Below are 17,042 nucleotides of genomic sequence, written 5' to 3'. Positions count from 1 at the left end.
TGGCAGCAAATACAGCCTTAAGTCTTTTTGAATCTTGACACAACTATCTTTGGGCAGTTTCCCCCATTCCTTTTTGCAGCACCTCTCAAGCTCCATCAGGTTGGATGGGAAGCGTTGGTGCACAGCCATTTTCAGCTCTATCCAGAGATGTTCAATCAGATTCAAGTCTGGGCTCTGGCTAGGCCACTCAAGGACATTCACAGAGTTGTCCTGAAGCCACTCCTTTGACATCTTGGCTGTGTGTTTAGGGTCGTTGTCCTGCTGAAAGATGAACCGTCGCCCCAGTCTGAGGTCAAAAGCGCTCTGGAGCAGGTTTACATCCAGGATGTCTCTGTAGATTGCTGAATTCATCTTTCCCTCTATCCTGACTAGTCTCCCAGTCCCAGGCACTGAAAAACATCCTCACAGCATGAAACTGCCACCACAATGCTTTACTGTAGGGATGGTATTGGCCTGGTGATGAGCGGTACCTGGTTTCCTCCAAACATGACACCTGGCATTCACGCCAAAGCAGTGGCAGAACTAGCGAGCGGTGGGCCCAGTTGCGACAAAATGCTTTGGGCCCCCCCATCCCATCCAAGTCCACCCCCTCACCCCTGGAGAGGATCTGGTGAGGGGGACCTGCTCAGGGCCAGAGAAAAGGATACCTAGCAACAGTGCCGTAACTAGACATTTTAGCACTGTGTGCATGAAACGGCATCGGAGCCCCATCCCTGCATGCAAAACAGGGGCAGTGCGCGCTTTAGGCACATGCAAAAATACATAGGGGCGTGGTTTTGTGGGGAAGGGGTGTGGCCACAAAATAATACCAATTCATAAAACAGTGCACAGTAGTCTTCTTTATTCAAATTACGCCACACAGTAGCACCACTACACCAGGTAGAGACCCTTTTACACCTTACGGCGGACAGATTCCCCTATTTACACATTACGATAGACAGCGTCCCCCTTTTTACACATAACGGCAAACAGCGTGCCCTTTTTACACATAGCGGCAGACAGCGTGCACTTTTTACACATAACGGCAGACAGCGTCCCCTTTTTACACATAACGGCAGACAGCGTCCCCTTTTTACACATAACGGCAGACAGCGTGCCCTTGTTACACATAGCGGCAGACAGCGTACACTTTTTACACATAACGGTAGACAGCGTCCCCTTTTTACACATTACGGCAGACAGCGTGTCCTTGTTACACATAACGGCAGACAGCGTCCCCCTTTTTACACATTACAGCAGGCAGATTCCCCCTTTTTACACATTGCAGCAGACAGCGTCCCCTTTTTACACGTCACGGCAGGCAGATTCCCCCTTTTTTACACATTGCGGCAGACAGTCCCCCTTTTTGCACATGAAGAAAGAAAGAGAGAAAGAAAGAAAGAGAGAAAGAAAGAAAGAAAGAAAGGAAGAAAGGAAGAAATAATTAATTATACTTACCCTCTCCGCTGGCTCAGGCTCCTCGGTGCAGCTTCTGGCAGAGATCCCGGGCAGGAGAGAAGGAAGAGGAGGGAGGTGGAGGAGGGAGCCATAGCAGCGCTGTGTTATTGGTGGAGGCGCTGCTGCTGACCCTCTGCTTCACTATAGGCTGTTCTCCGCCGCTGTGAATGCTGGGATGCGCTTCACAGCGGCGGAAGACAGCCTATAGTGAAGCAGTGGGACAGCAGCAGCAGCGCCTCAACCAGTAACAAAGCGCTGCTGCGGCTCCCTCCTCCACCTCCCTCCTCCTCCTTTCGCCGTACCGCTGCGCTCCTCTCCTCTCTCTCCGGGCAGCTGTGTGCTGCTGGCAGCTGTGTGCTGCTGGCAGCGGTTGCCTGCAGCACACAGCGGCATGTATTGAGTCAGTTTGACTCATTACATGCTTTGGGCCCCTGGACAGTGGCGGGCCCCAGTGCAATGCACTGGTTGCACTGGTGGTTGTTTCGCCTCTGTAGTTTTCTAACCAGACCAGAGAATTTTGTTTCTCATGGCCTGAGAATCCTTCAGGTGCATTTTGGCAAAATCCAGATGGGCTGCCATGTGCTTTTTACTAAGGAGTGGCTTCTGTCTGGCCACTCTACCATACAGGCCTGATTGGTGGATTGCTGTAGAAATGTTTGTGCTTCTGGAACGTTCTCCTCTCTCCACAGAGGAATGCTGTAGCTCTGACAGAGTTACCATTGGGTTCTTGGTCACCTCCCTGACTAGGACCCTTCTCCACCGATCGCTCAGTTTAGACGGCCGGCCAGCTCTAGGAAGTGTCCTGGTGGTTCCAAACTTCTTCCATTTATGGATGATGAAGGCCACTGTGTTCATTGGGACCTTCAAAGCAGCAGATATTTTTCCGTACCCTTCCCCAGATTTGTGCCTCGAGCTAAACCTGTCTCAGAGGTATACAGACAATTCCTTTGACTTTATGCTTGGTTTGTGTTCAGACATGCAGTGTCAAGTGTTGGACCTTATATAGACAGGTGCCTTTCCAAATCATATCCAATCAACTGAATTTGTCACAGGTGGGCTCCAATTAATCTGTAGGCAGGGCCGAAGCAAGGATTTTTGGCACCTGGGACAAGGCAGTAATTTGGCGCTGCCCATGCACACACACACTTTGGAACCATGTCAAAAACACAGTAATAAACAGTTGGCAAAGTGACAACCAGCACCATCAGGGTGCATCTAGCACACATCCCCTAGGAAAATGTAAAGGAACACAAGAAAAATAACATGCACCTCAGAAACAGAATTGTGGGGGACTCTGATTGCCCAATTGCTGTAGGACTACAAAACATGGTATGCCAGTCAGGACCTAGGACTTATTAAAGAAAAGGAGTAATAACTTTCTTGGGAGGGGGGGAAACACAATGTGGGTTATCCTGGCTGCAGAGAGGAGTCCCTAGGACTGGCTGGTGTTATATACCTGATATAAGCCATGCAATCACTGTATCCACTGTATCACACACACTTGGGGGGAGGACTCCAACTGACCAACTGCTGTAGGACTACAAAGCCCTGCATGCAAGTTGGGACCTAGGACCACACTTTGGCAGGCAGCAGCTGCCCTGTCGTATAGAAATCTCACCTCAGTGCCCAGGCTAATTATCGGATGCTGCTGCTTCCTCTCGCCCTGTCCTCCTCTAGTAGAGCTGCCTTGCATGATGGAGGATTCCCTGAGGAACAGGACCTGGGGCAGACATAATTTACACAGGCACAGGAGTGTGTTAACGGCCACTCTCTCCCCATTCATAACTGTTCTAGTTGCCATGGGGGAATGGGTTCCCAGGAGTCCACATTGGTGGTACTGGGAAGCGGGGACCTGCAGCGTGTGTTCTAGGACCCAGCAGTAGGTAGCCCCTTATGGCCCTGTCCTCCTCTGGTGGAGGAAGGGGAAGTTGCTGGGGAACAGGCCTGTGGGCAGACATTGCTTACACAGGCACAATAGTGTGAAAAGGGGCAGCTGGAGAGTCCACGGTCACTGCCCCTGCACCATTCATTAGCATTCTAGTTGCCATGAAAGGGGGTGTTTCATTGGTGGTGCAGTAGTGCAGGTACCTGCAGTGAGGGTTCTTGGACCCAGCAGAAGGTAGCCCCTTAGGGTTGAGAGGAAGTAGGGTAGGCAGAGTACCCATCTCTGCGCCCTCTCAAATACTTTACCTGGGGCGCATGCCCCCTCAGCCCCTCCTAGTTGCGGCCATGCTATAGGAGCATCTCAAGGATGATTAGTGGAAATAGGATGCACCTGAGCTCAATTTTGAGCTTCATGGCAAAGGCTGTGAATACTTATGTTCATGTGATCTCTTAGTTTCTTATTTTTAATAAATTTGTAATTATGGGGTATTACGTGTAGAATTTTGAGGGAAAAAAATAATTTATTCCATTTTGGAATAAGGCTGTAACATAACAAAATGTGGAAATAGTGAAGTGCTGTGGATACTTTCCAGATGCACTGTATGTTTTACTTGTTTTTAAAGCACAGTATACAGATGTGTCCTCTTACATCCTTGCTGCAGTCACGCTAAACAGCCCTTGTGTCATGCCGTGGCGAGACTCTGTAGCACCCAGCGTCTTTTTTGCAATTTTTCTTTGAAAATGCATCTTAGATGCAAAGTAATGTAATAGGACCCACAAACAGCTTCTGCTGATTGAAATGATATGTGGCGTGCCTATATTCTGCGTGTAATTGAAGCTCTTTCTGCATCCAAAATGCCACGTTACAGTGTTTTCCATGAAAACACTGTAGCACAGCATTTTGTATGCAAATACTGTAAAGTCGCAGTCACAACAAAGTTGTTCCTTTGTTTGTTTGTTCCACTACTGTACATCATGTATTTTATACTAATGTGTTTATTTTGAATGAAGGAGGCTTAATAAGAACCAGTTACTGTAGTTTTTAAGCCAGATTCCCCTCCTCCCACCCACAGACAAACTGTATCAGGGCTGGCTGTCAAATCTTGGCATGTGGGCAAGAATAGAGCACTGACACACCATTACAAGGTGGCTTAATGAATCGAACAAATTAACTTTTTTCTAACTATAAGGACAGTTTTTGTATTGCAATTTATCACCACAATTTATCAATAACATGTCCAGATCCAGTGCAAGGAAAAAGTTTACTCTACCACCCCTCCTCCATCATAAACCCACTTCCCAGCTCCTCACAAGTGACTGTTGGAAAAAATAATAGTCCTTATCAGCTTCTGGCGGGCAAGGCTACAGTCCAGACACGTGGATGTTTGATGCAAAACACTGTCCAGTCTCCACTGCTGCTGCAATATTTTTAGGTAGGGGTGGGGGTGAAACCAAACGCTAAGACAAAGTCCCAGCAGCAGTAAGAAGAGATCACTTTGTTGGCCAGCTGAGGCCATGTTATGGATGTGTGAGCCAGTATTGCTGGATACACAGGCGTACTGCTCTACAGTCCTGGTCTAAGGCTTCCAGATTCAGATAAAAAAAATGAATTGGACATGGCCGGATGCTAGTTTGTTCTCCACTTTCCTTTAGAAATTGGCCTGATCTGCTATCCTTAAATTAATTAATGGATCATTTTTGGAGTGAGACAGCTTTTGTGTACCTACAGTCTAAACAATGCTTTATTCATTGTGGGTTAATTAATATATCACAGTACTTTAAGATATCATGATTATAATGAGTGATGTTAGAGTTACTGTACATTCAGCAATGTAAATGTAATTCTGTTTAATATGAACATATTAATAATTCCTTTGTATTTTCTGAATATTTTAGCAACTCCCGAAACACCTTTGCCTTCTCCTCAACAAGGATCAGGACAGGAACAGTATAAAATATCCACAAACCATGCAACGGTCATCACACATCAATCCATCTTGAAGCAAAAGCCTTGATATAATGCGGATGTGTAAAAGATACATATAGCATAATGGACACTGCCAGTTTTACTTTTATAGTGATTTACAAACTAAAGTGAAACTTGAAATATGGGCCCTCATTCCGAGTTGATCGCTCTGTATTTTTCATCGCATCGCAGTGAAATTCCGCTTAGTACGCATGCGCAATATTCGCACTGCGACTGCGCCAAGTAATTTTACAATGGAGATAGTATTTTTACTCACGGCTTTTTCATCGCTCCGGCGATCGTAATGTGATTGACAGGAAATGGGTGTTACTGGGCGGAAACAGGCCGTTTTATGGGCGTGCGGGAAAAAACGCTACCGTTTCCGGAAAAAACGCAGGAGTGGCCGGGGAAACGGGGGAGTGTCTGGGCGAACGCTGGGTGTGTTTGTGACGTCAAAACAGGAACGACAAGCACTGAACTGATCGCAGATGCCGAGTAAGTCTGAAGCTACTCTGAAACTGCTAAGTAGTTAGTAATCGCAATATTGCGAATACATCGGTCGCAATTTTAAGAAGCTAAGATTCACTCCCAGTAGGCGGCGGCTTAGCGTGTGTAACTCTGCTAAAATCGCCTTGCGAGCGATCAACTCGGAATGAGGGCCATAGTTCACTAATGTCAATATTTGTAACTTGCTAAATTAGATACTTTGTACAAGTTATTGTAGTAATTTTGAAACCTTTCTAAATACATCACTGAGCTTACTGTATGTTGAAATTCGAGAATTAACAGATTTAGCAATATATTATAATATTGCTCTTTTGCAACCCTTTTTAAGCTGGGCATACACTATACAATTATCTGACAGGTCATCTGCCAGATCTGGCTGGTTGGAACGAAAATCTGGCGATGGATGACAACAAATGACAATAGACTATTTACTCCCAAACACTGGGAAATGGACAAAACCCGTCATTCAGACAAATTAGTTAAATTATAGATTTAACAAATTTGTATGAACAACAGCTTTTGTCCATTTTCCAGTGTTTGAGAGCAAATGGTCGATTGTTATTTGCTCTCATCCATTCCAGATTTTCATTAGAACCAGCCAGATCTGGCAGATGATCTATCGAACAAGAAGAGCGACCGTGCACCGGTATGTATAAATTGCAAAGATTATACGAAACCAAAAATTGGACAATTATATTACTGGAAAGGAAATTTAAACCTTTCTAATTATGTCCCTATTGGTGGTGTGCCCAGAGCTAGAAAGTACAAGTACTAGCAGAGGGAAAGAAAGAAAGCTCTTGTGTGGGCGCACTCTTAAAAAAGAAGAAAATATTGTTCAATTAATTACTGAAAGTTATTAAAATTTATGTTTATTGATCAAGAGTTAAAAACAAAATACCCCTCTACGATCCAAAGAAAAAATGTAAACATAATAAAGACATGAGAAAATGTAAAAATGTTCTGGTCTGTTAATCACATGAGAAGGATTAGAAAGGCTGCAGACACCTAATAGTCTAACACCCGTTTCTCCTGACCAGTACAGATAATCTGTATTGATGAGACCGACCAAGGAGGTCACTAGCTGTAGGAGGTCAAATAATGTGTCTTAGAGAACCACTGAAATCAGGTTGATTCTAAGCAATTTATTATTCACCTATTATTCCATGTTACTCAGAATTGGAGATATCTGTATTGATATAACCTGAACGCAGAAAAAAGAGAAGAAAGTTTAGAAAGAACAAATAGTGGTGATACTGCTGTTGGTGTCCACCCTTCTGAGGAAGGGGAATAGTCCCTACTCTACAACACCAGGTATTCCCAAGGAGTCTCCTCTCAAAGTACTGACCCGGCCCAATGCTGTTTCGCTTCCAAGATCAGACGAGATTGGGCATTAGCAGCGTGGTGTGATAGTAGAGAGGCTATCTACCAATGAGAGTGCACCTATATAAGGATGGTAGAGTAAGGATTTAGAAAGATAAGACCATATAATATGTAGATCTACTTTCCACGTTAGGCGGGGTGAGCAAAATGTCACTTAATGGCAAAGTGCACCCTGGATCGTGAATGAGAGTCTACGGAAAATAGTAAGTGGTGAAAAAGAAAAAGGATATTGTCACTTTTTGAATTGGACTGGTGGTTATTAACCCTGGTGGGAAACCACGTCACAGAGTATGCAGCGTCAGGTAAAATAGTACATGTGGATATACTTCACATATGTATACATTTTTGTACAAAGCAACACATCATTACTTTGAAAAAAACCTAAAAAGGTATAGCACACTGTATACAAAGGAAATGAAATAGTATGAAGAATAAGAATGAGTATAGTCTGCAATCTATAGGGTTTATCAGGCTATATTATGCACAGAATATCCAAAATAATTGGCTTGCGGTGTGAATGGTGTGTCAAGCAAAAAGGAGCACTTATTGCCGTGATATTGTTCTGCAATCTATAGGATTTTTAGTATGCAAGAAAAATCTCCAACATGCAGCATGTAGTGTGGAATAGTGTGCCAAATGAGCACATATGCCAATAATGCTAGCCTGCAATATGTAGGATTATAATACTAAGATGTGCACAGAAAATTACAACTGCTAAATGTGCAATAAATATGCCCATTGAAAAAAAGGAAACCTATAAAAATGGAAAAGTCAAACATAGATTGCAGATGAAAACTAGCAGATAGGAAAGTGATACTCAAAATGTCAGGATCAGGAAATAGGTGATAATGCAGGATCCTCCAAGGACAGGTCCCATGCTGTAAATCCGTGGAAAACGCGTTTCGCCCGTTTGGGCATGTTCACTTCCGGGATCTAAGACACATTATTTGACCTCCTACAGCTAGTGACCTCCTTGGTCGGTCTCATCAATACAGATTATCTGTACTGGTCAGGAGAAACGGGTGTTAGACTATTAGGTGTCTGCAGCCTTTCTAATCCTTCTCATGTGATTAACAGACCAGAACATTTTTACATTTTCTCATGTCTTTATTATGTTTACATTTTTTCTTTGGATCGTAGAGGGGTATTTTGTTTTTAACTCTTGATCAATAAACATAAATTTTAATAACTTTCAGTAATTAATTGAACAATATTTTCTTCTTTTTTAAGAGTGCGCCCACACAAGAGCTTTCTTTCTTTCCCTCTGCTAGTACTGGCAGATGATCTGCCAGATAATTGTAAAGTGTATGCCCAACTGTACAAACATATAAAGGTACTGTAGCCTCTATATGTTATATAGTAAATTATGTAGTTTATTAAACGGTGCATAACTATGTTTACTGCAAAAACTATTTCTAGCTTAAGCTCACATATATTATGCTAGCCAATCATGTCAGAGTAATGCTAAATAATATTAACTTTTTGGAAAAAGTCCAGTTAAGTATAAGGTTAGCAGCTATTGCTAGCATGGATGTCCAAACTGTGGCCCTCCAGCTGTTGAGAAACTACACATCCCAGCATGCCCTGACACAGCTTTAGCATTCTCTGACAACAAAACTGTGTCAGGGCATGCTGGGATATGTAGTATCACAACAGCTGGAGGGCCGCAGTTTGGACATGCCTGCCTTAGTGTAATATATGTGTTTTTCTAATTATGTTTTTTGTTTATTGACATAAAGTGTAGCAAAACCTTAATGCTAATACATTTTATTATTATTGTGTTTTTATCTTATTTTACAATGAAGTTAGATCTACAAATTTTGACATACAAGATAAACAATGTTTACAGTACATAAGTACATATGCCACTGTGATACTATTTAATTTTTCATTTATTCACACATTTATACATATGTAACACATAAGTAATGGTAATATATATTAAAAAAATCCTGTAAATAGTATCTGTATGAATGCTATTAGTAATCTGTGTATTTTGAGGTCATCACTTCAGAGTTCATTAGAATACCTTGTGTATTATAGGGGATATTGGTCCCACTACAGGTTGAATCTCCCATATCCGAAAATCTGATATCCAAAATATACTGAAATCCAAAAAGTTTTGCTTTCTGATGGCACAATAAACATAAACTTTATTTCATGCACAAAATTATATAAAATATTGTATAAAATGACTGTGTTTATAAGCTGTATATGACACATAAATTTATTCTGTGTTTAGGTTTGGGTCCCATCTACAAGTTATCTTTTTATGGTATGTAAATTGGAGATGTGCGGGTTCGGATTTACTCATTTTTAATGCCAAATTAGAACAAGTTTGGATTTATCTGGATTTTTCTTATAGCCAGTAAGATACCGTTTTGAGATCTGAGTAAATCTAGATAGATCCGAACCTGTACATCTTGAATGCAAATATTCCAAAATAAAGAAAAGACTGATATCCAAAATCCTTCTGGTCCATAGCTAGATTTAGACCTCATGGGGCCCTAGGCAAGATACCAGTTTGGGGCCCTCCTCCTTCAACAATCCATAGCGCTATATTTTCATTCTTAGATGCGAGTGGCATCACAAAAGTACAATAATTGCTCAGTTGCATGAACGTCTACATTGCGTACAAATCTGAATCAGAATCTAGGTCTTCTGGAAGTAGATTTAAAACCTGTGTCACATTTAAAGCAAACCAACTGCCCACATACAGTTGAAGAAACCATTTTGTGTTTCCAAACATTTCTAAACTTATCAAAGAACATTGCTTAACAACATTGTTACTAGTCGTTATAAGTTAATAGGCTGCATCCTCAGGATTATTGGTTCAGGACCTTGTATTTCTTGGAGTGGACAGGATCTAGGTGTATAGATGAGTGTTTAAAGGAGACTGCAATTCCACCTTGCACAGCAGTTGAAAACGTAACCCTCTGGGCCAGGGCCTGAATCTACGCAAAGATATTTAGATCTGTAAATCAAGGATGCATATCCGGGGTCATTCTGAGTTGTTCGCTCGTTGCCGATTTTCGCAACGGAGCGATTAAGGCGAAAATGCGCATGCGCATGGTACGCAGTGCGCATGCGCTAAGTATTTTAGCACAAAACTTAGTAGATTTACTAACGTCTGAATGAAGAATTTCCACCGTTAAAGTGATCGGAGAGTGATTGACAGGAAGTGGGTGTTTCTGGGCAGAAACTGACCGTTTTCTGGGAGTGTGCGGAAAAACGCAGGCGTGCCACGATAAAACGCGGGAGTGTCTGGAGAAACGGGGGAGTGGCTGGCCGAACGCATGTTTGTGACATCAAACCAGGAACGAAACGGGCTGAGCTGATCGCAGTGTAGGAGTAAGTCTCGAGCTACTCCGAAACTGCTAAGAATTTTCTATTCGCAATTCTGCTAATTTTTCATTCGCAATGCTGCTAAGCTAAGATACACTACCAGAGGGAGGCGGCCTAGCGTGTGCAATGCTGCTTAAATCTGCTAGCGAGCGAACAACTTGGAATGACCCCCATCATCCCTACCCTAATCCTGACCCTAACTCATCCCTAACCCCAAACCTCACCCTAACCATAACCCCAATAGCCTAACACCAAACCCAATCCACTAAACCCTACACAACCCTAATACCCTAACCCAAACCCCTAAATTAACCCTAATACCCTAACCCTAAGTTCTTCCCTCCTAGTTTGTACTATAAAGGTGGATGGCTCTCTGCCCATTGCTCCTTATATACATATAACACATAATTCTGATCTGACAGAGTACTAGGGATCAGAAGGTTGCTGCGAGGTGGCATCTGCAGTGGGGGCAGTGGCAGGGGCATAAATTTGTGCCAGGCGCCCAGAGGTGAAATAGAAGGTGGTGCCCCCAGCCCCAATGGCTCTGGGTTGTGCTGATGTCCCAGCGACTTGCTAATGGTACATCTGGGAGAATAAAGATTCCTTATTGCAGCTAGTTGTGGCAATAAGGAATCTTTATTTTCAGGTGCTGGCTGCAAATGATAATAAATAGAGCCCCAAGGAGGGGTTTTATCAAAGCTCAGAGAGAGATAAAACTGTGAGAGAAAAAGTACCAGCCAATCAGCTTCTGCCTTACATTTTACAGCCTGTGTTTAAAAAATGACAGTTAAGAGGGGTTGGTACTTTATCTTTCAGAATTTTATCTCTCTCCAAGCTTTAATAAACAACCCTCCTTAAAAGTTTTATTATAATAATTAGTGCATTTTCTTAAAACCAACTTAGGCTCTCCTTTCTTTCCTCATATAACACACAGCAGAAGAGCTGTAGCTCATTGTACACACTTTGACCTGTTATCAGACACATTCTAGACTCTTCAGCTGAAGGGGTCTTCAAAGGGGTTTTCTGAGCTTGGACAGCAGTGAGCAGTGATTGCAACAAATCACTATGAAATGAGTGGAGAGAGATCTTTTCTAGTTCAGAAGCCCACTCAGTCTTTCTTGGCTCCCCTCTGACAGCTGGAGCCTGGTGGCAAATACCTCTATTGTTTCTGGGAGTTACGCCACTGGGCTGTAGTGTGGACACAAAGAGCTGGGGGTGTGTGGTGGGTTAGGGTACATACAAATGTAGCCATGCATATTTTTGCTGTGATGCAGCATGCTGCAACACAGCATGCTCCATGGCATGTTGGGCTGCGACTATTCATTGAACACCCCATTAGTTCCTAATGGAATTAATGGAGCTATTGCTGACTGTGAATAGTCAGAGCCTGACACTCTAAGCAGGTGCCAGGGTAATTTCACAAGCTAGACACTGACTACCCAACCACCCTGCAATTGACAGATGTCGGTATAAGTATACAGGGGTACAGCTCCCCCTCCCCCCCCCCCCCACACACACACACACACACACACACACATTCACAGTTTTTTTTTCAAGTATACTATAGTATTTATTTTTTATGGTAGGTGAGAAGTGGACAGGACTGCCTTACATTACATGTATATTACAAGTAATTAACATGCACTGTGTAGACAACAAGACTCCTTGAGATCCACGGGGCCCTAGGTGGGTGCCTAGGTTGCCTTGTGGGAAATCCCAAACATTTCAGATATGCAAGACTCAACCTGTATTGTAAATTATTAAGAATATGCGTATTCTCATTAAAAATTCATGCTTGCAAAAAAAAAATTGGTCTTGTGCTTTTATATGCTCAAAGGGGGTTATTCAGAGATGAACGCATATGGCTGCATACACAGCAAGATCTGCGTTCATCTCTGCACATGCTGGGGGCCGCCCAGTACAGGGCAAGGCCGCCCAGCATGTTTAAGGCCACTCCCTCTGATGAGTTCACAATCTAATTGGGAAAGCATTGGATCTAAGGTTCACTCCTGGCTGCACTGTCAGGTGGTCGGCGGGCATTTTTTTTTATTGGATCGGTTGAATGCGATGTCACGCAGTTCACCCCACCCCCAACACCAAGGCACCGCCCCCAAAACACCCACCTCTGTCAATAAGATTGCGGTTGCACCCACCAGAAAACTACGCTGCGCACCTCAACAGCAGCTGGGTCTGAATGACCCCCCATGTAATCTCCACTTGACATATAGGGCCTGATTCTCAATCAGATGTGAGTCCAAAAGTGAGTGCACCCCTCATTTATTGAGGAATATGTGTGCGCTGGAAGGAATAATAGTTCTGGGCAATGCTTATAGGTTATAGGGCAGGTTATCTCTGTGCATGGCCGGATGTCTCTGTCCATTAAATGGGCATTTCTGGGTGTAAAAAGGATACATCACATGGGAGTATCATGTGAGTGCCATAGGTATGTAGCCAGACTTATATGCTAGTTGCAAGATTACATATGGTGTAAGGCAGGGCCGGATTGGTCATTAGCTTTATAGGGAGTACACTGGTGGACCGGTTGGCATGTGGGTCCACCTGTCATCTGTGGCACCCTCCCATCCGTGCATCATCAACTCAATGTACAGTATAGTGCCTTGTGCACTGCGGCTGCCTGCCGTTAACAGGAGAAGAGGTCCTGCCCCCACCCGGCTATACAGAAGAGAAGGTTTGCACGCCAAACGCCGTTGATGTCATTGTGTGGACCTCGGAGGAAGATTTGGTGCGGCCGCAGTGGATCCAGCATGAGTGTGAGTCTTCTCTACTGTACTCTCTCTGACCTCTGCCTCTGCCTGCAAAGTACTCTTGTGATAGACCAGTTCTGGTCTAACATCTTCTGTCTGTCATGGTGCACTGATATACTTAGTTCTCCAAGTCCAACCCATTCATTTTCACATTTTTATTCTCTCCATTCCTTCAGCAGTATTGCACATAAATACTACTGTAACTTAAACTGTTCCATAATGAACCCAACAATACCTTCTTCAGTTTAGCATCCTTAATGTCTCTTCTGTATTTACTTTCTGCTCCCTAACTCTTTACACTTCAGTCTTTGTCAGAGATTTGTAATGTGAGTAAAAAACGTAGTGGGACGCTGTAATGTGATGCGCTGTGCACTGTAATGTGAATAATGTGATGCCGCTGTGTGCTTTAATGTGAATAACAGGCGCCGCTGTGCATTGTAATGTGAGTAACGGACATCCTTGGTAGGTGTAATGTGAATAACGGACATCGTTGGTAGGTGCAATGTGAGTAACGGACATCGTTGGTACTGTAGGTGTAATGTGAGTAACGGATATCACTGGGCATTGTATAGTGAGTAATGGATGCCGCTGGGTGGTGTAATGTGAATAATTGACACTGCTGTGTGCTGTAATGTGACACCACTGTGCGCTGTAATGTGAACAATGTGCCGCCGCTGTGCACTGTAATGTGAATAATGGGCGCTGCTGGGTAGTGCAATTTGAATAACGGACGCTACTGTGCGCTGCAATGTGACACCACTGTGCACTGTACTGTGAATAGTGTGACACTGCTGTGCACTGTAATGTGAATAATGTGCCGCTGCTGTGCACTGTAATGTAAATAACGGACACTGCTGTGCAGTGTAATGTGAATAACGGATGCTGCTGGGTGGTGTAATGTGAATAACGGATGATGCTGGATGGTGTAATGTGAATAACGGACGTTGCTGTGCACCGCCATGTGACACTGCTGTGCGCTGTAATGTGAAAAATGTGATACCGCTGTGCACTGTAATGTGAATAATAGACGCTGATGTGCGGTGTAATATGAATAATAGACGCTGATGTGCGGTGTAATGTGAACTGGAGCTTTTCTGTGGCCTCAACCCCATATTTTTGCTGCGCAGACCCTCGGCGCGCCCTGTGAATATTTGGTTACGTGGGGGTGCAGCGCCAAAGAAAACTTTTACCCTGAGACTGCAACAAATGGGTTACAGGATAGGCTATCCTATTCATTACAGCACAGTGAATTACAGGTCATCTGTGCAGAGTAGGAGTATTTTAGTATAAACTTAATGGGATTCTCCTAGATTACTTAAAGCAAATCACAAATGAGTACAGAATTTGAATTTCTGCATAGGATCTTATATTTTTATAAGACACCCAATTACAGTGCAGTGCCGGTCTGGAGGCATATGAAAGAAAAAAAGTTTCAATTCTAAGTACATCCAATGTGCAGTAACAGTGCTGTCCCCATGGCCCTTTCTTGATGGCACTGCTCGCAACCCATATTTATTGCCCTGTGTACTGATCCCGCCTACTTTGGTGTTGGATCCACCTATCATTGATTTGGTGTTGCCCACATGGGGCAACTTCTAGAAGTGTTTCTAGGGCCACTTTTAGTTCCCACTCCTGGTGTAAGGACATCTGTTCCTTATGTATCTTTTGCACCCAGAATGCGGCTGGTGTAAGTCATTTAAGTGATTTTCTCATATCTGGGAGAAGCATGGAGAGGAGTTGCTGCTGATCACAACACCCATAGAGGGAGAATAGATCCTGTAACGAGCGCATCAAGCTACCGTGCCCGCAGCGTGGCAAGCGCAGAGGGCCCGCAAATGTGCTTTCTAGCGCTCGCCCTGCTGCCGACATACAGGTGGCCGTGATTCCGCTGTCGGGATCATGACAACTGGGATCACCGGACGCCGGTAACAGTTATGTATTATATATATATATATATATATATATATTTCAAAAAGTGGAGCACAGCGCCTGTGATTATCCTAATAAGACACACTGGTTTGTGTTCTGAGGATACAAACTTCAAAAAAAGCGCATGACACACCTCAATAATAATTGAGTGGCGGCTCTTGCACAGTGCATAGATAAATATAAAACAAATTGAGTGAAAAAGAGTGCCTACTAGTGTCTGTCACATAAAAATTAAGTGATATCACACTGTGAGTTGTATGTGCGCAGTGATAATAAAAGGTAGCAACTTAGCTTATTAAAACATCTTCAGGCTGATGACTCTTAGATGCGTAAACATGTAAATTAAAAGAAAAACGACATAGTGTGTACTGTTTTTAAACAGTTTTAAAAACGCTGATAATTAGGAACACTGCTGGTCCCAATAAGCAATAACAGAGTGAGTTAAAATAAAAAAATACAGGTCACCCACTATCGGGGTATTTTTCGTGTTACCCCTTTACCTGTATTTAATCATAACTACCTATAACTACCTATTATAACTTAACAACTAAAATAAAGACACAGACAACAGTGCTGGCGTTTAAAATCTTTGTCAAATTTATTATTGACAGGTACTATTTTTAATTTTTACTTTAAATGGTGGCGGCACTAAAGAACGGACAGGGAAAACAAACACACACACAAAACCAAGCGTTGGTGTTCAACTCTCCACTCCCCAACCCACCCGTTCAGGTGGTGTAACCATTTCCCGTCCAGGACAATTGGTTTACGCCATACCCCACTGCAAGGAGAGCGCACCCACTAAAGCCTAAAAACGTAACAACCAACCGTTCTTTACCGCCACGTACTGAACCAACTAACCAACCACACAAACTGGGTGGGAGGGTGGGAAAACAGGAAACAAGAGGCAGATAATCTGCCTCAGCCTATCTTCAAACAAAACTCTCCTCCCCACTTGACCACCATTGGCTGACCCCTAATCATGCCATTACAAACAAAAACAATCATAACACATCCTTAAAGTGACAACCCTCAAAACCCCTTGTGGTTTAATATGACCTCAGTGCTTACATATATATATTCAGCCTTCGGTCGGACTTTTTAATATACACAATCCAGTCATAAATGCAGGTATCAAACGTACAAGATTAAAATATAAAAACGGCTTATCTGTCCACTATATGGGAAGTCCTGGGTGAGCATCAAGTCCCTGTATATATATATATATATATATATATATATATATACACATACATATGTACTCAAATAATAATATATATTTTTTATTTAATAACTTCAACTTTAAAACATTTTATTGCATGATATCTTTATTGTGAAGCTATTTGTACTATGTACATGTTATAAATAATACAAAAATGTTAATTGTTATCATAGTTGTATAAAATGTGGATAAAGTTAAAGATATCAATATGGGATTCATTTATATGCTGATTCTCAGCCACCTGCTTGTGTGAGTTTCAGAGCTAGTTAGAATTTTTGCATTTTTATGCTTTAAAAAAGACCCCGGGGGAAACTGGTCTAAATAAAACATAATTCATTCAGCCCTAACCTGACGAATTCATCTGAGCCAAGTAAGTTTAGGACAGATTTCCTCTATTAAGGTATTTGCGGGAACAGAGCTCACTTAATGACTGCATATACTCCACAAGTAAAGTGCAAAATCAATTCAGAATAATGATTGTAATAGAATAGCTGTAGAATGGCTTAATAATCAGCATTATTATACAATTAAAAGGACAATTAACTTTCTGCAAATGAGGATCTGTGATAATGGATTTTATACGTCTATAGATCATCAACTTCACACA

The 17,042-nt window shown here is 42.8% G+C and overlaps 1 protein-coding gene and 1 pseudogene across 2 annotated transcripts in view; one reads left to right on the top strand and one right to left on the bottom strand.

Moving 5' to 3' along the window:
• HNF4G (hepatocyte nuclear factor 4 gamma) overlaps positions 1–5,690 on the top strand; it is a 282,814-nt gene extending 277,124 nt beyond the window's left edge. For both annotated transcript variants that reach the window (XM_063925028.1, XM_063925029.1), the window contains exon 10: positions 5,218–5,690. In XM_063925028.1, coding sequence (XP_063781098.1) covers positions 5,218–5,336 — 119 coding nt within the window. In that variant the 3' untranslated portion in view covers positions 5,337–5,690. The remainder of the gene's footprint in view (positions 1–5,217) is intronic.
• A 1,400-nt stretch (positions 5,691–7,090) lies between these two features.
• Positions 7,091–7,209, bottom strand: LOC134931564 (5S ribosomal RNA; annotated as a pseudogene).
• Positions 7,210–17,042: the final 9,833 nt, after the last annotated feature.

The sequence above is a fragment of the Pseudophryne corroboree genome, chromosome 5, assembly GCF_028390025.1.
Source record: "Pseudophryne corroboree isolate aPseCor3 chromosome 5, aPseCor3.hap2, whole genome shotgun sequence".
In the NCBI taxonomy this organism is placed as follows: domain Eukaryota; kingdom Metazoa; phylum Chordata; class Amphibia; order Anura; family Myobatrachidae; genus Pseudophryne; species Pseudophryne corroboree.
This window is presented reverse-complemented; position numbering and strand designations above follow the sequence as displayed.